Source organism: Typopeltis vanoorti, chromosome 11, assembly GCF_054136105.1.
Source record: "Typopeltis vanoorti isolate ZY-2024b chromosome 11, IOZ_Tvanoo_1.0, whole genome shotgun sequence".
Taxonomy (NCBI): Eukaryota; Metazoa; Arthropoda; class Arachnida; order Uropygi; family Thelyphonidae; genus Typopeltis; species Typopeltis vanoorti.
The window spans coordinates 90,683,847-90,705,772 of record NC_143559.1 but is presented as its reverse complement, the minus strand read 5'-3'; the positions used below and the strand labels follow the sequence as shown (position 1 = coordinate 90,705,772).

General features: G+C 34.3%; 1 protein-coding gene across 5 annotated transcripts in view; it reads right to left on the bottom strand.

The window, feature by feature from the left end:
• Window positions 1-636: 636 nt before the first annotated feature.
• The window catches only part of Rap1 (RAS oncogene family member Rap1), a 198,429-nt gene continuing 177,139 nt past the window's right edge, over window positions 637-21,926 (bottom strand). For all 5 annotated transcript variants that reach the window (XM_090400876.1, XM_090400874.1, XM_090400878.1 and 2 more), the window contains 2 exons: window positions 19,149-19,239; window positions 637-3,775 (listed from right to left, as the gene is read on the bottom strand). In XM_090400876.1, the coding sequence (XP_090257002.1) occupies window positions 19,153-19,239 (87 nt within the window). In that variant the 3' untranslated portion in view covers window positions 637-3,775; window positions 19,149-19,152. The remainder of the gene's footprint in view (window positions 3,776-19,148; window positions 19,240-21,926) is intronic.

The window sequence follows — 21,926 nt, the reverse complement described above, 5'->3', positions numbered from 1 at the left end:
GAAAGATTTGGGGCATGAACAGATGGCATCAATGGCAATATCATATCATATTAAAAACGAGGCTATTAGTAAAGAGCTTGATATTGTCAGCATCCAGGAATGCATTAGCAGAGCTAATCTCAGTTGGCATGGTCACTTAAGCAGAATGGGAGAGGAAAGATTAGCAAAACAAGTGTTCTCTGCCAGGTTGGCAGGAAAAAGATCCAAAGGAAGACTAAGATATAGGTGGATTGATACAATAAAAAGTGCCTTAGAAGACAGAAATATAAGACCTGATAATATTGGAGTCTTGACATTTACCAGACTGATTTGGAGGAAATTTGTAGATAGAAGTTAGTAATGATGTAAATTTCTCATGTAGTACTATCATATCCTGTACATCCCCTTGAGGATATATATCAGGAATTTAATGATGAATTCAAAGTTTGAGAGAATTTTAGATCTGTCATTTAAGTGAAGCATTACATTATCACAGCAAATTTAGGGAGAGACAGAACAGTTTATGTAGTGAATTTCCTTTAAGAGGTTTTTTTTGTTGTTAATTTGTTGTAGTGAGTTCTTGACTTCTAAAATTGAAAATATCAGCAACAGGAAGTTTAAGCATAGTTTAAAACAAATGAAAAACAAAACAAAAACTGTTTTCCAAAAGTATTTTATTAAATACTACTGCATTCCATTAAAAACCACAAGCTTAAGATACGACCATTCTTAGATGAATTACATGTACAGTTGTTAATTTTTTCTCCAGTTATGCATGCTCTCTCAAGTAGGAATTGACCGGTATTATAAACATACACTTTGGAAATTAGACTTTCTTCACAGCAATAATAAAAAAAAAATTACAGATAAAATGTAAAGTCAGCTAACATGACACTATTAGTGAGCAGCAGATGAAAGAAAATTAATCTGTACATTTTTCAGTCTGCAAGCATACTCACTTCAGTCAAACTATATTTCAAAGATTGCTGTAAATAACTATTGAAAGGTAGTGGAAGAATTTTAAGTCAGCAGAACATTATATTTAAGTTACATTTCAACTTTAATTCTTGTTGGCAATCCTGCACTGAGCCAAACCATTAAGCTTTCTGCATAAGTAAAAAAAGTTTCTAAACAGTTAACATTTAAAAAATGTAATTTATGATTGAAGTTCAGCTTACAATGATAAACACCAAAGAGAAATAACACATTCTAATTATAAATCCCAGTCAAAAAAATAAAATAGGAATACATTAATATAAATCCTATAAGAACACAGTTACTATTAGAAAGATGTTTAATTCAATCAGTTAGTAATGAAGATTACTGAAAATGATAGTTTGGTTCCAAAAAGAATGATACTGTTTCCCCCCCACCACCACCACATTTGTCTTAAGTTAAAGAAAATATTAAGCTCATAAATTTTGCTAAAACTTACAAATGTATAAGTTTAATAATAATTTTTGATAGCATTGCTTTAAAAATTTAGGTACACGAATTTTTTTTTTTTTGAAGCACTACATAGTTTTAGCAGTTAAGTTTAAAAACATCAGATAAAGCAAATTTAATAAGTCCTATAATTAGAATATAGAAATGATATACACCTGTCAATTTACGCACAGATTTCAGATTCCATCTATTCTATGAAATACCCAATAAAATGGATCCAAAATGCAAAAATATTTCAATCATAATACAAGATTTACATGTGATATGAAAAGAATTTAATGGAATCTATAAGATCAGATCTGTAGTGGCATATTAGAACTGTGTTTTAATAGTCTGATAAATTAAAGAAATACCACTGAATATTACACACACACAAATATATCCAAACAACAGAAATATATAACAAGATAAATCTACTTATTTTAAATAAGTCAAAATCAATTTTATATTCAAGTGCTGGACACAAAGAATACACACATATATATATATATACACACACACAAACATTGCACTTGATTGTAGTATCAGTAGTTAATTTTTGGAACACTAATATTTGCTCATATTAATAACACGTGCATTTTAAAAAATTGTTGTCAAATTTAAGCATTTCTCTTACTTGTTATAGTTTTGAAATCATATAGTGAGAAAACAGGTACCACATTAAAACAATTTATTTTCTTCACTACTCCAATGTCAACATTTTAAAATGATTATTTGTCCTTGAATTCAAGTTAGAAAATACACAATGCAGATTACAAACAAATGCAAATTAGTTAGTCCTAAATAGCTAGTTTAAATTAAAAAAAAGACACTCGCTATTTTTTATTTTTGATTAAATAAAATAAGCTATTTCAGGTGGTCACATTTGAAATAATAGAATTTTTGATACCAAAATTAATTCAAAAGGTCTATTGCTTAAAAAAAAAAAAAACTTGGACCCTATTTTATATGAAAGTTTTCAAACAAACTAGAGCAAATACTTGGACCCAACTGTTTCTGGTTCCACTTTCAAAATATCTGCAAATCAAACTTTAATTCCCAAGTTATGTTTCCATTTATTAAATGCAATTTTATTATTTTTTTTTTTTTTACTGACACTGTAAAGAGAAAGATGAGGTGGACTGAAAATGATTTCAGAACTATACTAAACACAGTATTATTAAGGAATTTATAACTATATATGAGACAGACAGATATGAAAGGGTAAGTGAAGATTTTAGGAGTTTAATAGGTATCCAAAGTTAGTTATATTTTAACAGACTTTTTATAATATTAAATGCACAAATTATGTTTAATTAACCACATTTAATCCAATAAAATAATATGCAAATATGGTATTGGCTCAATTAAGAGATTTAAAAATAACTAGCTGATCATTGTCTTTTTCATGTTATGACAGTAATATTGTGAAAAAAAACTGTTAATTTAAGTTATTCCAAAATCATCATTAACTAAATGCAATAATTTTAACCTATTGAAACCTGCAATCAAAAATTTAAAATGTAATTCCAAATTATTCAATTTGAAAGTTATTTTAAAATATACACATCAAAATAAGTATGAAACTAAACAGGTAACATTTAAAACAATTAAATGAATACAGTAGGTATTATTAGAATATATTTGATTTAGTAATGTTAGGAATTGTACATAAAACTTGTGGTGGAAACAGCATCAAAACAATATCTCATTCAATGAAAGAAGAAATGTCATGAACTGCAGTTCTTGTGGAATATTCAAGAATGTGATATCTGTGAATGACTTCCCATGAAAACTGCTGGTATAGCACAGTATCGGCAGTCAAATATATCAAGAACTGATTTTAGACAGAAGTTCAAAGACACAGTAGTAAAACATTATTTAATTTACTATTCACATTATGATTTAACAGCTTACATCTCTTAAAACTCTTAGAAGCAACCACCAGAGCCATCTGTTAGCACCATGCATGAACCAACACGTCCATGTAACACATGGCAACGCAATGACATTTACAGGCCCCATTATATTTTAAGGTATTCTATTAAATTACAAACCAATGGCAGTGAAATTATTAGATGACAAACACAATATTAGATATACAAAAGTTTTAGGGTTATTTCAAAATGTTTTTTATTTTTGGGAAAGTAGTTCATTTTTGAAGCAATACACTTTTTCTTGACTGTCATTTCAGGAAAATGCAATCAAATGAAAACACTACAATATAAAATTTTTAAATAAGTGCAATCTGGCCTCATTTGCAGAGTTAAATGTACACTTAAAGTAGTGTACTCATGACAGAGCAGACCACAGCAGTCAGCCAATTTTGGGGGAAGTTAACATGCTTCTATACATTTTCCACGGCACAACACTGTAAAGAAAAATATTTCTTAAGTGAAAAAAAAAAAACACAATATCAATCTTGATCTGAAAATTTAGATAAAGTAACAATAATACATACAGTATTTTCCTCTCCCTGGCTTACAACAATATATTAATTGTCTCAACTTTAATAAAAAAATAGATTATGTTATATGGATGTTTGCAACTGATATAAGTGGTTAAGACAAGTAAAAATACTATATTATGTGCATATTTGAGAGGAGTGGAAGGAAGGGAAGGATACCTGAGCTCTGGAAATGTAAACAAAATACATTTCCAGAGCTCACATTACCTTCATTCACATTCACTTTCCTTACCCATACACCAAGGAGGAATATGATATGTACTCCTCGATTAGAAAAGACGTTCCATTTTCACTGCTGAAACAAGGAAGATTCACCATAGGTGGTTTAGTTAGTTTCATAATAATTACAGGTTTTTAATCTGCACACAGTAGCATGTATTCAGGATGTGCTAGGAGTGCAGTGCACACCCACAGAATAGCACCAATATATTTTTGCATTTATTCCTGTTAAAGCCTCCCTTAACTGTTTCCTGACTTTGTGCGAATCCTAAAATTAACACGTCCACATTGGGGTGATGATCTCTCTCTCTCACTGAGAACCTAATCATCTGGTGAAGTGAGTGGAATTACTGGCAATTTCATTCCTGCATGTTGGACGCACAACTTTTTGTGATGGTTTCTTCTATTATAACTAATCGTGCATAGCATTGGGGGTAGGTGAAAAGGAATGTTCTTTTCAGAATATATTAAAACGATAATTAAAGAGACTGATATATCTGATTATTAGTTACTATACTTGATTTACTAAAAGATACAAAAAATAGCAAATATAAGGAAGAGAAAGAATAGGCATGAATAAAAATACTTTCAGTACTGTAAAATAGATTATGAATAATTTACATCTGTGATATTGTGGGCACGCATGCACTTGAGTTATAAGTATCCGGGGATAGAGCGAAGAATACGTGATTCTATACGTGACTTTCATGTTTGCATTTATGATGGGCATAAAAAAAAAAAATATATATATATATATATATATATATATATATATATATATGGAAAGGAATTTGTTTGCAAAATATAAATCACTAACCAATAAGAAAAAACTCAGTAAATAACAATAGGGAGAGGCTTATCCTATGATCTAATAATGCTGATCAAGTGATTTGTGTGGGTGTGGCATGAATACATGAGTTGACAGAGGAGCAAATCATCTTGTACAATTTATCGTGCTTGTGTATTTCTTTTTTTATACATTTCACTTTATTTTCTGATAATTCTTTTTACTAATGATCAATATTTTTTACATAGTAGTATAAATCCCCCCCCCCTAATCTTTCCCTCTTTTACTTTTACGGTGTCGAGGGTTTCTATTCCTTATAACCACATGTCTGTAGAAGTGTCATGTTCTCAAGGCCGGTTTGCCTGCATGTAGGAGAAAAAGCCCAGATAAACTGGGGAGAAAACTCTGCAGCCCACGCCCATGACCAGCTAACTTGCCTACATCTGAGAAAGATCCTAAGCTCCTCACATCAGCGACAGGAATCAAACCCAGGACACTGCTTTCCCAGGCATGTGGTTGCGAAGTGCACAGCCACTCTGCTACCTGTGCGGATTGTAGTATAATATATATATATACATAAATAATTTAGTTCTTAATAAATTCAATTCATGGAATTCACTTGTCTACCTGGAATTTCCCAATCCTCAGCTGTAGATAAGTACTATCTGCATATCTGTTAGTTTCTCTTACCATTAGGTCATTAGTTAGAAATACAGAGTACACTGCAGATGGATTTTCTGCATCAAGTGGTAAAAGTAGTTCATCTTTTAGTAGCTCTAGAGTAGTTTTACCACTTGATGCAGAAAATCCATCTGCAGTGTACTTTGCATTTAGGGCCACTACCCAGACCGGTTTCGACCTTCATTGAGGTCTCGGCAATGGGAGCCAGACCGAGAGATGGTGATACTAAGGCAGAAGCAATTTTTTCTGAAGGAATACAATTTAAAGTCATTCAAATCAAATGTAAACAAATTCTTCCTTTCCCAACCCACTACCCATACACGGTACTAATATACTATAGGTTGACCAACCAACCTCCTGTGTATGGGCAGAAAAAAAAAGTCATTTACCTATACGAGTTGCCAAAAGGTGTCTCACCTTATTATTAAATTACTCTGGATTTAGAGAAAGATGTTCGAAGTTTTTTCCACTTGGTTAGACTATAATAAATTTAGTTTAATCCTTTATCCAAGTGTAAGCAAAAATTGTACATGTCTGCAAGGAGATGTGCTTTGCATTATAGGAGATACTAAGACAAGGAGTGATGAGAGCTTGGTCCACCTTTACCACGAGTTGCCTCAGTACTGAAGATACTTCAGGCACAAACTTTGTTTGCTTAACTTGGATAAAGGATTAAACTAAATTTATTAAAGTAGTTCTATTGTACTCTTGAACTGGTACTTATTACTTATCAGAATCCATTCATTTGAAACTGAAAATTCAGAAACTTGACTTTGTGAAATATCTTCCTTGTCAGATGAGGTACTCTGTAAATACAATACCCGATTGAAATCATCATCTGAATTATTCACTACATCTTCGAAAATTCGAACTTCATCAGATCTGTGTTTTTTGTTCTTTTTGACAGTAGCTCAGGAAACTCATCACTAGAACATGAGTATTTCCCACATGTTTCTAATTTGTTAGCTTTCCTCAGATGCATTTTTCTTATAGAACGTAGAAGGATTCATTTTCAGTCAGGAATAGATACATTTTTTTACTCCCTACATGTATACTGAAGAGTGGAAGCAGCTGTCCATATATAGTGAACATGCCCTCCCCAACAGCCACTATACTGCAGGCAAAACAAAAACAAGTTTTATTGTATTACTGAATATTTGTCTGTAATATTTGTCAACAAATAGTGCTATTAGAGATGACAGATAAAAACTGCACTACATAATGAAACACATCCCTTCACACAGAAACTATGCAGCATAGACTCAAGCAAAACAGTTCATGGTACTGCCAAACATAGTATCTAACTAAAAACAATTGTCCTAGCATTTGTCCAAATTTTCAATTAGGTACAGAGACATTTAGTCTGTAATATTTGTCAACAAATAGTGCTATTAGAGATGACAGATAAAAACTGCACTACATAATGAAACACATCCCCTCACACAGAAACTATGCAGCATAGACTCAAGCAAAACAGTTCATGGTACTGCCAAACATAGTATCTAACTAAAAACAATTGTCCTAGCATTTGTCCAAATTTTCAATTACATGAAATAAGTGTTTGTTTGGTTGCATTTGAAATTGTTTTTGTCATTAAGACAGATCACAAATGCTTACTACAAATAAAATTATACCAAACGAGTTGCCACTAACATGCTGTATAAAACTGTTAGTGAGCCTGCCCAATGAAGTGGCACACAAATGGTAATGAGATGTCCTGTTCTTTTTCTTGGATTCCATCAGGAGTCTGTAAATGCTTTCCATCGGTTCCTTATCCTTGCTACTGGTCTTAGTTCAGCAAAACTCTTCTTCTCACATTCTCTGAAAGTTAATCTCCTCCATGTATTTTTAACGATGGCCATGCTTTCTCTTTCCCTGTGGATTCGATTCCAGGGCTGCATGACAGATTTCTTCATGATCTTTCCTAAGTGCATGTCCAATCCATCTAAATTTTCATTTTCTGATTTCAAGGTTGGCTTTTTGCTGATTTGTTCTTTTCCATAGGTCTTCATTAGTAATAATTTGTGGCCACCAAATGCAAAGTATGCTCCGCAGACATCGGTTTATGAATGTTTGTAGTTTTTTTTGTATTTCCTTGGAAACCAGCCACGTTTCACATCCATATAAAAGAACTGATGAAAAGAAGGTGAGGCAGAGTATGCACTGAGACAACAGCACGCAGAAATCAGTGGCTGTGACTGATTATTGTATCAACTAAACCAATTCAATGTTGTCATTTGTCATGAGTTGCTGTTTTTGTTTCTGAGGCATCTGTTTTGTGTGCGAGAAGTGTAGACACCAATATAGACAAGTTTTTAATATATACTTTTCTATAATTTAGAACTTTTCTGCTCATATTTACAAAGGGAAACAGTGTTGCAATCTACTGAATGTTTTCTGCCAGTGCTTTTCCGGACTGTATGACTGTAGTAGGAGGTAAGTCTCGTCCTCTTCTGAGCAAGCACAAAGATGCAAAAACTGAGTACATGAGACACTTCTCTATTTCACAATACGATACAGTAGAATGGTAGGATCCCATCTGTTCACTTCACCCAACAACTTACAGGATCTTCAGATAACACGGCACCAAGGTAACAATTAGAGGATAACTGTGGACTTTTTTGTGGACCCCCCCCCCAATACCATAACCAATCAATCCCAATAACTATTAAGTGTCCTGAAACAATTTATACAATAGTTTGGTCTCCCCAAAGAAAACACAATAGAAAGATTAAATATATCAGCAGTTTAGACCAATATTTTTTATACACACACACAGAGTAACCCATAAGTCACAAAAGGGTTTAAACATTTAATAATCTTTTTTTTAATTAGTTTATGAGATATTCACATTTTAAACTCCTTCAGGACTTATGGGATACCCTATATAATACTATGCATCCTTCAATGCCAGCATAAACCGACATGTAATCCCATCCTTTGTTATGGCTGTTATGGATGCAATGCATTCCCTACTTATTCTGAAGATTAACTACCTACCTTTGAGTTTTGTATGTTGAGCAACGAGCATAAGAAAATTTAACAAGATATCAATATTGCACTTTCCTTGAGATATAACATCAAAGGCTAGGATGCTTCACCTTCAATTATTCTCATATCTATTAATCTTGTTATAAAGTGAGAGACAGGAAAATTGTTTTATTATTAATTATATCTTTCACAATATAATGTAAATACAAAGTAATTTGAAGATTCCATTCATCTATTTCACTGGACATCAGATGCCATATGGACACTGTTATTCAGTGATATGCCATACCAGTCTTTTCCAGGAATCCTGCAATATGCTCTTCTAGAGGCTTCAACTCTGAAGATCAGTCACTTCAGACAAACCATCCATCCATTTCATTGAAGGTCTATCTCTTCCTTTCAACATGCCCAAAGTATTTTCAGCTTTCTTCTGTCAATATCTTTGAGTCTTCAAGATCTTCCGATCCTTTCTAGCACCTATTCATTTGAATTTCAGTATATGATATCCTCAATAGCATTCTATAACACATCTCAAAATCAACATCATTTTCCTGTCAGACTTCTTTAGATTCCAAGTTTCATATCTATAAGTCACTGTTGGAAAAAGCAGCTACCTCCAGAATTCCCAGCCTTGTTCCTGCACAGACAGATCCATCCTTCCAGATTTTAGACAGGTCTGCTGTTTTAGCCATTCCTAATCTTCTAATATGTTCTGAACAGCAATTCTACACATTAATAATGGATCCCAGGTACTTCCTCAATTTTTTCTCCATTTAAAGGTTAGCAGTAGTTAATGCCTTAGAGCTGCAAGCTTAAGTGCTACAATAAAATCATTAATAAAGGAAGAAAATAAAGTGGTATCTTAAGATAAGAGTAAAATGTGGGTTATACATTGATTGGAAATAATTAACTATTGTTTAGAATTACAGCTGAAGTACCTAAGGCTATGAGGCCAGTGTTTTTGTGTTCTTCTGGCTGGTTTGCTTGTTTTAAAATGAAAAACTAGTTTCCAGCAAGAAAAATCCTGCCACTGGAATAAGAAAAGGAATAGCAGGGAAAGAGATGGGGGTCTGTCTTAAGGAGAACTGCATCTTTTGCTTAATGTCATTAGACCTGGGGATAAATGGATAGTGACATGTGTTCTTGAACTTGGTAACTAGAGGGGAGGGGAAATTCTAGGTCAGCAAAGAAAATGAAGATTCAGATGAGTTGAAACTGATATTGTCAACATTCCAAATAGGTAGAATAAGGGAACCTGATGTTTATAAATTTTGATTATTGATAGGATTCCATGGGAATTTATAGCTAAGCCATGTTTAGAAGTAACAATTTTGCACATGTGTGTGTGTGCTTAAATGAACTGACAGTTCTGTTTATGGAGAGGGGGGTAAACATTACAAGGATTGTGTGCCTCATAATCACTATGCTATTGCAAATAGCAAAACAGATATAGAAAAGGATCTTCTTTCAACTGTAACATCTATTGCCTCAACTGAGGCAGTGTATGTTATGTTACAGATACTATAAACCAATTTGAATGCAGGTCAAATAACTAAAAAGTTGAAAAACAAAGTACAATTACAGGGTGATGTACCAGAAGTCGGGGTGCTTAAGGGTCAAAGCTATATAACTGAGAGACCTCCACATAGCCTTTAAAGGAATGCGGAGAATCGACCAGGGCTTCTGACCTAATGTCCAATCCTCACCTTTTCGTGGTGCACCCTGTTGGGTATCTACTTGGATACTGAACGGACGAGGATGGGCTGGCAATTTGGGATTTAGCCAACCAAATTGTATTCTTATTGGTTAAACCAAAATATAGAATGATGGTACAACATGACAAAATTTCATGCCGGCTGGGGCATTGCCTGGTTAAACAATGTCCCCGTTGCTTTCACCAGGGAACCAGGGCAAACCGCAAAAAGTCAGCTACTGGAACAAATCTGAAAACACACCCCAACTCAACATCACCAGAGTTAAAGATCGGTACTATCAACGTAAGAAGCCTGAATGGCAAAGAAATGGAGCTAGCTGAGGAATTCGATAAGTACCAGATTAACATAATTGGGGTGACTGAAACAAAAAAGACAAAAACTGGTGAGATCTTTCTGAGCAATAAATACAAAATGTTATATTCAGGCAATGACAATCAAGGAAAAGAAGGAGTAGCCATAGTATTCAACACAAAATACGAGACTAATCTTCTTGAATGGCAGGCAGTCTCAAGTAAAGTGATGTGGGCAAATATGAGAATGGGGAAACTGGACAATGAGACTTATTTGTGCCTATGGTCGTACAGAAGGTTCTACTAAGGTAGAAGTGGAGGAATTTTTTGATGCTTTAGAAAAAGCAACTGACACAATGAAAAAGGAAAAGTTGGTCCTTGTTGGGAATCTGAATAGCAGAGTAGGAAATGATTGTCAGACATACAAAAATATTTTGGGAAAATTTGGAGAAAAGAGCAAAGCTAATAATAATGGTAAATACTTGTTGGATTTCTGCTCAGGACATGGACTGGTTATTACTAACACCATGTTCCAACATAAAAATGTGCACAAATTCACATGAAGAGAAGAGGCAAGGAATAAGAAAAGTCTCATTGACTATGTTATTGTTGATAGTGATGTTTTCTCCCTAGTGCAGGACACCAGAGTGTACAGAGGATTTGAAATTGGAAGTGATCACTATTTAGTCTTGAGCAGGATAAAATTGAATTTCATATTGAAAAGAATAACATGTCAGAAAGTTTTCAAGTGAATAAAACTTGAGCAGCTCTCAGATGTGAACTGTAGACTAACATATACAAAGATTATTGAAGAAAAAATGAAAGAGTTTGAGAATAGGAACCAAATCTTGGAGATTCAGTGGGAAGCTCTGAAAAAAACATTGATTGATTCTGCCAGAGAAGCATGTGGTGAGGTTGTCTGCAAGGATAGAACAATCAGAACTCCTTGTGGACACAGGGAGTTAAAGAGGCAGTGAAGGAAAAGAAGAAAGCATATCAAAAGTTCCTGGAAAATAAGTCAGCTTATGCTCTTAGAGAATACAGACAAATGTAAGAAAGTAAAACACTGTGTAAACAAAAGTCATGGGAGGACTTTGGCAAGAACACAGAAAATAAATATCAAGAAGGTGGTAACAGGAGAAAAAGATATCCTTGAAGTATGGAGTAATTACTTCAAAAAATTGCTAAATGAAACAAGCAGTGATGACAGCACAGTGGTAAAAAACACTCAACAGGCATACAGTCAGGAATATATATCCATACTTGAAGTAGAAAAAGCCATCAAAGGCTTGAAATGTGGAAAGGCAGCAGGAGTAGATGATATTCGACCAGAAATGCTGAAGTATGGTGGTATAAAAGTCTTACAGTGGCTGCACTTCATGGTTCAGAACGACTGGACAGAGGGATGAATTCCTGATGATTAGAGTAGAGCTCTAACAGTGCCCATATATAAAAGGGGAAATAAAACCGAATATGAGAATTACAGAGGTATTTCCCTACTGAGTGTTCCTGGCAAGATCTATGCAAGTATACTTGAGAAATGGTTGAAAAGAATTGTGGAAGAAAAGCTTGGTGAAGAACAAGCTGGATTCAGGGCAAATAGAGGCTGTCAGGATTAGATCTTCACTTTACGACAAATAGTTGAGAAAGCATGGGAATATAATAAAGATCTCTATTTAAGTTTTGTTGATCTGGAAAAGGCATATAACAAGGTGCCAAGAGAGAAGCTATTCAATACGCTATAGTTATATTGTGTCAATGGGGCATTATATCAAGCAATACTTAGTCTGTATTTGAGTTGTAAGTTAGAATTGAAGGAAGATGGTTTAATGTTATATCTGGTGTGAGACAAGGATGTACATTATACCCTCTGTTATTCATTATCTATATGGATCACATTATGAAGGAAAATGGTATTAAACATTATCAGAATTGGAGATGTTCATGTTAGCTCTTTGCTTTATGCGGATGATGTTATACTTCTGAATAAGTTACCCTGAGCAAGATTCCCTGACTAAACTGAATAACTGTTGTAATAGATATGGTATGAAGGTCAGCATTAAAAAGACAAAGACAATGAAAATAGGTAGAATTGTTGAAAATGTCAACTGTGTTGTGAATGGGGAACCTGTGGAACAAGAAAAACATTTCAGTTACTTAGGCACGATTTTTAGTGAAGATGGTAAATTAAATATGGAAATTGACAACAGAATCAACAAAGCTGGTATGGTAGGAAGTCAATTGAATAAATTCATATGGAATAAGAGAGAAATTAGTCGGAACACTAAATTAGCCGTATACAAGACAATGTTCAAACCAGTTTTAACTTATGGATATGAGAGCTGGGTCAGAAGTAAAAGACTTGACCAAAGACTAGAGACTACAGATATGAGAGTCCTGAGAAAGATTAGAGGCGTGAACAGATGGCATCAATGGCAATATTATATTAAAAACGAGGATATTAGGAAAAAACTTGACATTGCCAGCATCCAGTAATGCGTTAGCAGAGCTAATCTCAGGTGGTATGGTCACTTAAACAGAATGGGTGAGGAAAGATTAGCAAAACAAGTGTTCTCTGCCAGGGTGACAGGAAAACAACCCAGAGGAAGACCAAGATATAGGTGGATTGATACGGTACAATGTGCCTTAGACGATAGAAATATAAGATCTGATAATGATAATATTGGAGTCTTGACAAGTAATAGACTGATTTGGAGGAAAATTGTAAATAGGAAGTTAGTAATTATGTAAATTTTTCATGTAGTACTATCATATCCTGTACACCCCCCTTGAGGGTACATGTCAGGAATTTGATGATGATGATATACCAGAAGTCAGATAATACACCCATTCAAGGGTAATTTAACTTACGATTTGTTCATTTGACGATCAGATGATTGAATATACCTATTTTCTTTAATTGCTAGCTCATCTTTCCTGGAAATATATATTCATACTTCAACACTCTTTTTCAACTGCAATGATCTAACAAATGCCAAGTCATTCAACTATCACCAGTGATCTCTCTTAAACTATTCACATGCCTATCAAAATACCAGATACTAACCACTCTCCAAATACTTTCAATCATGCTGTTAAGGAGACTGTTTATTATTTGCACTCTAATAAATTAAGGCAATAATCTTATTTTGATTTCTTCTCCTATGGAGTAACACTCATCTCTAATCATTATCTTGGCACTTATCATTACAAGAATGATAAGTGCCAAGATAATGACTTTGATGCCTGATTTCCTTGGGTGAATTACTTGATTCTAAAAGAAGTATGCAAAGGATAATCAGACAAGAATCAAGCATATTGAAACTTTCATTGAAATCTCCATCTTTTTCTACTTATATTGAAGCTCAAAAAAGTTCAATGTAAATTATGAACACATCCAAACTGATTTTGAAAGCATCACAATGTCCAAATGGCTTCTTGCTTCTTATCATAGCTACCGACTATAAAGTAATAGAAAGAATAGTTCCAGTGTTCCACATATTTGAATTACTCTATCTTCTTCAACTACGTGAAAATCTAAATCCAGTTTACATTTTCACGTAGCTGAAGATAGAGTAGAAGATTTCTCTATCGTCCTAATTTGACAAACTAGGCTACACAAATTAGCAAAACTTCCAGAATATCTATTTCTAAAACTTTGAATTCTGATCTTCAAACCATTTTTCAGTATATGGGAATGATTAGTAAGATCTGGTTATTAATCTGAATGTGATCTTCTGTATTGAGCATTTATAAGGAACACTTGATAGTGTGGCCCTAAATGTATGAGCAATACTTAATGGAGAAACAGATTTGAGATTTGTACAGGTTAATAAATGTTCAGAAGTAATGCCTTGAGCAAAAGGGCCACTACCTAGACTGGTTTCAACCTTTATTGAGGTCTCATCAGTGGGAGCCAGACTCAGAAGTGAGACCAAGGTCGAAGTAATGCAGAAGTCATATTTCCATATACAAGTAATCAAAAGGTGTCACACCTTATTACTAAAATACTCTTCATTAGAGATAGATGCTGAAAGTTTCCTTAGTATCCCATAATGAAACACAAGTAGCCTATCATAAAGTTACTTCACATGCAAACTTTGTTTGCTTACACTTGGATAAAGGGTGAAACCAAGAATATAATATCTTGCATCTTTAATTCTAGTATAACCAAGTGAAAAAAAAAACTTTTGACCACTGATGAGACCTCAATAAAGATCAAAGCTGGTCTGGATAGTGGTCCTTCTCATAATGCATAGTAATAATATAGACATTATATATGTCTGTAAGGACTTGAGCTAAAGAAGAATCTTCATTCTTTGGTTAATATGTTTATGCCAAGAGAGGTTTGATGTCAGGATAATTCAAAGAAGACAAATTTCATCTTGTCTAGATGACGTGAGCATTGTCAAAGGGATCCATGTAGATGATGGATAAAAGCAGTGTATATCTTTGTCTTATACCTGATTTTTTTATATCAAACCATCTTCCTATACCTCCTTCAATTTTAACTGTTGACTTCCAACTTAATAAACCAACAGTAGTCTGTTTATATAGATTACTACTATTTATAATATGTAAATGAGTTCTGAACAGCACTATTATATGCTTTTTCTAGGTATACAAAGCAGAGATTATTATATTCTCATGATATTTCAACAGTTTTCAAAATGAAAATCTGATGCTGACTCCAATTTGGTCTGAATCCAGTTTGTTCTTAGTTTCTCTTTATAATACACAGTGGCCATAAAATAACTTTTCCTCTTTGGAGGCATCTGTAACTAAAACCAATAAACGGAATAAGACCAAATTTTATATTGCAACTTTTGAAGGCATTGCACTGTTTAAGGTAAAACAAGTTAACAAGTAAAGCACGCTGAGGCAAGGTAGGATGCATATTGAGCACGATTCCTTTTTAAGTAGAATTGGTGGTGCTGCTGTCACGTACACACAGTAAAATTTGCATATTCCTTTTTACCCGTGTTTACTGCAAATATTTGACTGCTTTCGGCTCCACCAGTGCCAAAATTTCCCCTATCGGTGACTTTTGGTACTAAATCTCTTTTTTTCGTCGAATTCATCTCCCCATGCCTTCGAAAGTCTCAATATAAAATGTGGTCTCATTCCATGTATTAGTTTTAGCTATAGATAACTCCAAAGAGGGAAAATTAATTTATGGCCAATGTGTATTTTTTGGCCTCATCAAGTATGCTTCCCTTTATAGATGAGAGAGAGACTATCTTAAAATCTGGTATTTGACCTTTGACGATGCATTTTGAATATTATACAATGCCGTTATTGCAAACTTTTATAACTCCATATTTGAACATTACTGGTCAATTATTATTTATTCCAGGTGACTTTCCAACATTTAAAGTCTGATGCCCCCCCCCCCCCCCAACCTCAAGTACTGATATATCCTCCTGACTACATTCCCCATGAATATTTCCTACCACTATTCTATTACTATTTCATTTACCAAGCCAAAGTAATTACTTCAGACAGCCAAAATACCTTTATTTTCATTTTTTTATATGGAGATTCCCCATTCATGAAAGTTTTTTTTTTTTTTTTTTTACTTAGTACAAACATTCTGCTCTAGAGACCAAACATGGAACTTTCTCAAGCCCTTTCAGGCCTGTAATATGCAGGATGGTGGTGGTCTCACACAAGGTGTGAAAATTTATGTCCCACCTAAAGACAATCACAAACATTCATGCCCATGACAGGATTCAAACCTGCAGTTCGGTTGGAATGGAGAAAGTACTTTTTTCTCCATTTCAAAAACATTTTTCCATTTGTATGCTATCTTCTATATTCTTACAGGTCCTTCAACAACTTAAGTATTTTTACACCTAGCTTAGTTTTCTTATATTTTTCTCTGTATTCTCTCAAGACTCATGCTGACTTGCTAAAAACTTTTGATATACTTTTTTTTTTCATAATTCTCACTTCTTGAGTCCACCATGAAGTGTGGATTTTTCTATTCTTACACACAACTTAATCACACACCTTCCTAGTTGAATCAATTTTTTTTCAGCATTTCCAAGGTTTGATTCCTGTTTTTAAACTTCATTTTTTCTACAATAATATTTGTATATTTAAGCCTACAGTTCATCACTGAAAGCTACTTGACTGTTTTTTTTTTTTTTTTTTTTAGCTTTGTACACTTTCTTTTCAATTTCATATTTTTATCCTGCTCAAAACTAAATGGTTATTACTACTTATTTCAATCTATTTTCAATCAATCTATATTTCATGATATGCACCCTCAAGGGGATGATCATGCTACTATGAAAGTACTAAATGATTAAATTTACATTATTACTAATCTCCTATCAACAATTTTCCTCTAATGCAACTTTTTTTCTTGACTACTTGTATTAGAAACTATAACTCATTTTTAGGAATGTTAGCCAAGTGAGTAATATTTATTATCCAACTAGTTTCACCGATTTTTTTTTGCTATCGGCATCTTCAGGGATACAATTGGTAAGCGATATGAAAGTAACGGATTAGGTTACTTTTCATGCACAGAGCTTACAAACAACTTTCCTGCTTACTCGCACACTTAATCATAAACAACTTTCTTGTGCTCTTATACAAAGTTCCAATGGCAAAGCATTGCCTTTGTTTTTGACATTCTAGAAATTTTAGTTAAAACAGTAAATACAATCAATTCCCATAGGGTTATTTACATTAATAAAATACATAGATACAAACAAGGTTATTTTTGTAACAGTTCTCATGAGACTTGACCTCTATAAAAATCAATGTAAAGCGCTTTGATATTTTTAAGCTACATAGTTTTACACAGCACTATCAAAGAGGTCCGCTAGTTTCAGAGAAGTTTTCGCTGCCCGACAAGACAAAGAAAAAAAGAGCGCATGGAGGAGAAAAAAAAAATGGGCCGGCCTTAACAAAAGGATCAAGGAGAACTGCTGATTTCTTCGGGGTTTACAACCCTTGGTGCAAGGTCCCAAGAAGGCGAAAATAAAAGAGGACCGAGCCGAACATCAGTGGGCAGTTTCCGGCAGAGAACCAGATGCAGTCGAGAGGAGGCAAGGTCCAGAGGCAGTCGGCAGAGAACCAGAAGCATACTGACCCAGAGAAACAGACTTTACAGCGAACCCATGCCAGAGGAAAAAAATTGGGAAGTCAACTGAAGCCAAAAGCCGCAGGACGATCTTTATGCCTGTATGCTGAAACTTCTTGCCTGAGCTTTTGAGTACTGGGAAAATTGCAGTCCAAGAACCGCTAATGCTCCGACGAAACGCCCCCTGAAGCAAGGCCTGAGATGAAAGAAGAACCACTGTGACTTTGATGCAGGACCTATGGAAGATGTCATGACAAAGAGCCTCCATATGTGTGTCCACCTTTTATGTACATTCTTTTTGTAATCTAGGAGATATGTCATAGATGGACTGATAAGAAACAGTAATAAGAAATATCTATAAGAAAGTCCTCTGAGTTGTTAACTGGAATATAAACTGTAAGATAACTTGCCATAGCTAGCTAATCTCTTTATGAGTAATTTAGTCTCGGCAATTTGATTTTTTAAGCAGAGAAGTAACAAAGTAATTATATATATTGTATAGTCATTTAATATTGAAAAGGGAAAGTTTGTTTCTTTATATCAAAAGCATAAAGGATAGGTAGAGAAGAGTAATCTCCCTATCGCTTATTTAATGTACTTTAATTTAAAATGTAAATAAATGTGTTTTAATCATATGTCAATTTTATGTATCGATAAAAATCGGGCAAGACACCAATGCGCTAATGTACTCTTTACAGATGAGTCATTTTAGTCTTTCCTCCAATTCTAGACACTTGATCTGGCAATGCTGGGGTCACGGTGTGGGGAGGCATTGTGCTTATTGGACACACCAAGCTATAAGTGCTGGAAAAAGAACTATGACTGATGAATGATATTGCAACAAAGTTCTTCAATGTCATGTTCGATTGTTCCATGGTGCTGTAGGTGAAGAATTAATTTTTATGGATGATAATGGCAGTGGATTCAAAGCAATGGAGATACTTGTGGAGACTGAAGATATTAATTATATCAAGTGGCCAGCATGCTCCCCAGATCTCAACCTCGAAGAACATGTTTGGGGTGCAATAGGGTGATGCACTGCTGCTCAAATTCCCTTCCAGAAAACAGTTTTATCCTTGCTCTGAAGGGAGTTGGCCAGTTTGCTTCAAGAACTCCTGAATCACTTGGTGCTAAGCATGGCATGGCAGAACACTGTGAGAGCTACATTGCAGTTCAGGGTAGACATTCTATACTGAAATAGTCTTTCCACATAGATTTCTGTAAGCACTGTACATTAATTCCTTAACTATATTTTTAGGAAATTTGTAACTTTTATCAAAAACGTATTGCAATTTAATTTGTATGAAATTTATAATACATTTGTGTAATACACTTGCAATAACTTTATGTCCACATTTGGCTGTAGTCATGAAATTTTTTTTTTTGATATACAGGTAAAAATGTAGTTCATCCTTAACTTTTGGACACCAGTATAGATATACACATAAACAAGAAACAAGCCAATTTTATCTACAAAAGTAGAATTCATTATTCTTACCTATTTACAAAATTGTACATTTTTTCTTTGGAGGTTTTGTCTTTTTTTCTGGATTCTTTCTGTTGATCTGTCTGACAAGGTCATAAAAGATCTAGGATAGAAATAATGTTTCCTTAATTCATTTTTTTTTTTTTTTTCAGTAAATGAATATTAATTTTAGGATAAAAAAACACTTCTTAGAAGTGAATGCTCAAGCTTTCTCTTACCAAGAAAAATAAAAAAATAAATAAATGACTGAGAGGTTCTACTTCAAAGTTCGCCAGCCATTACTTCAATGCAGAAAGTAATATTTCCATATCTGAGTTGCCAAAAGGTGTCACACCTTATTAAAATATTCTGGATTAGAGATAGATGGAAGTTTTCTCACTTGGTTATACTATAAATTAAAAGATACCAAGAAATTATATACTTGGTTTAATCCTTTATCCAAGTGTAAGCAAACAAAGTTTGCACCTGAAAGTAATTTCAGGACTGGGCAACTCTTATTCTACATTACTTCAAACCTTCTGGGTCTGGCTCCCACTGATGAGACCTTAATAAAGGTCAAAACTGGTATGGGTAGTGACCCTTCCCATAATGCACAGAATTATACATGTCTGTAAGGATATGTGCTTTGCATTATGGAATAGCCTCTATATACAAGCTGCCCAGTCCTGAAATTACTTCAGACACAAACTTTGTTTGCTTACACTTGGATAAAGGATTAAACTAATAATATAATTTCTTGGCATTTTTTCATAGCTTACAATCTTTCATGAATGGCAGTCAAAAAAAAAAAAACACCTAATGAATTTATTAATGAAATCAACAGACAACCCTATGGGCAAAGTGATGTTGTGCTATGTAATGAGTCCCAGTTTGTAGTCAGCATAAATTGGAAGAATATGATGCTCCCAAGTCAGTGCAACTGTGCATGGGTGAAATGGCTTTAAGAAGGGAACTGACATTTCGAAAGAGGCATTGTGATAGGATGCAATGTTAAAGGCCTATCTGTTTGGCAAATTGTTTAAAAATAGGGCCATCTCAGGTCATCAGTCGGCAATACTATACTGAGAAGGAAGTACAGGGAGTCAACTGCAAGTGTTACCTGCAGTGGACAACCCACTGCTCACCAAATGTGAGAGGTGGGTTGTCCACTGCAGGGCGGACAACCCACATGATCCTTCGTTGCTAAGGTGCAAGGAAGGATCATATGTAAAAACTGCCATTTGTTGGCAGACATGTTAAATGCCGAATTCTGGACATCAACTGGAACATGAATCTGCACTAAAACATTCAAAACTTAAGCTCAAAAAATGGGTTTCTATGGTAGAATATGCAAGCCCCACATTACCTGAACCAATACGCAGTGCCATCTTAGTTAATTAAGATGGCACTGCGCAGAGTTAATTAAGGACACAGAGAATGGAGGTTTTTATAGATTGATTACATGGACATGGGAAGCAGGATCATAGCCTAGAGACTGGAAGAAGTCCAAACCACTACACAAGAACTATGGAACTATTAGTTTAATCTCTCATGCAAGCAAAAATTTATTAAAGATCATTCTAAATGATCTTTAATTCTTGAGGCAGAGATGCCTGAGTAAGAAAGGTAAGGTACCAGAAATCAGATCCTTTGCTTTAGACAAATCATAGAAGAGTATAAAGAATTTAGACTTCCTATGGTAATGTGTTTCATAGACCACTTTAAAGCTTTTGACTGTATTCAGCATGTCAAACTGTGGGAAGTAATGAAAATAATGGGTTTTCCTCAACACATCAAGTTCATAACTTGTACAGTTAGTAAGAAGCCACAGTAAGAACAGGTGTTGGATTAACTGATTGGCTTTAGGCTACATTCTTTCTTCTCATCACATTTGCATAGATACTATTAGTATCTATGCCGATTCTCATCAGCATAGATACTAAACAGATGAGAAGAATCTATGCTGCGGACAGTGTGTGTGTGTGTGTGTGTGTGGCATTGGATGAGCCTTAAGACATTAATTAGGATAGGTGGTAGATGGATCAGCAACCTGAGGTATGCTAATAATTCCATACCCCTTTGTAATGACAAGAACTAGGACAAATCCTTGATAAATGGGAGTAAGAACAGAGGAATTCAGCTCAATCTTAGAAGGCAAGTAAGTTCCTGAGAAAAAAGTGTACCTTAATGGAGAAAGAATTGAGGAAGTCAGCAAGTATCTGGATCCATTATTAATGTGAAGATCTGCTGTTCAGAAGACATCAGAAGAAGATTCTAATGGCTAAAACAACATTTGTCTAAAATCTGGAAGGATGGATCAATCTCCACAGGAACAAAATTGAGGATTTTGGATGCAGCTGTTTTGCCAAAAGCAACTTATGAATGCGAGACTTGGAACCTAAAGAAGTCTAATAGGAAAAGGATAGGTGCTTTTGAGATGTGTTACAGAAGGCTGTTAAGAATATTATATACTGCAAGGCAGACAAACTGATGGATCCCAGCAAGGATCAGTAGAACTTTAAATCTCCCTAAGAATATCAACAGAAGAAAATTGAAATACTTTGGACACATTAAAAGGAAGGAGGAAGGCAAGTCCTCCTTCCTTCCTTCCAATGGTCACTTGAAGATCCTCTAACATCTGATGAATAGAAGTTGTTGGGTTTGAGTTAACCTTAAAATCACTGTCTCATATTTTTGGTAAATTAATGTATCAGTATTTGTTGAGACAAGTCAAAACTAGCAGATTAAAATATAATCAGCTAGTCATGACTTGCCATAACAATAGCAGATGTATTTCATCTGAATGAAATA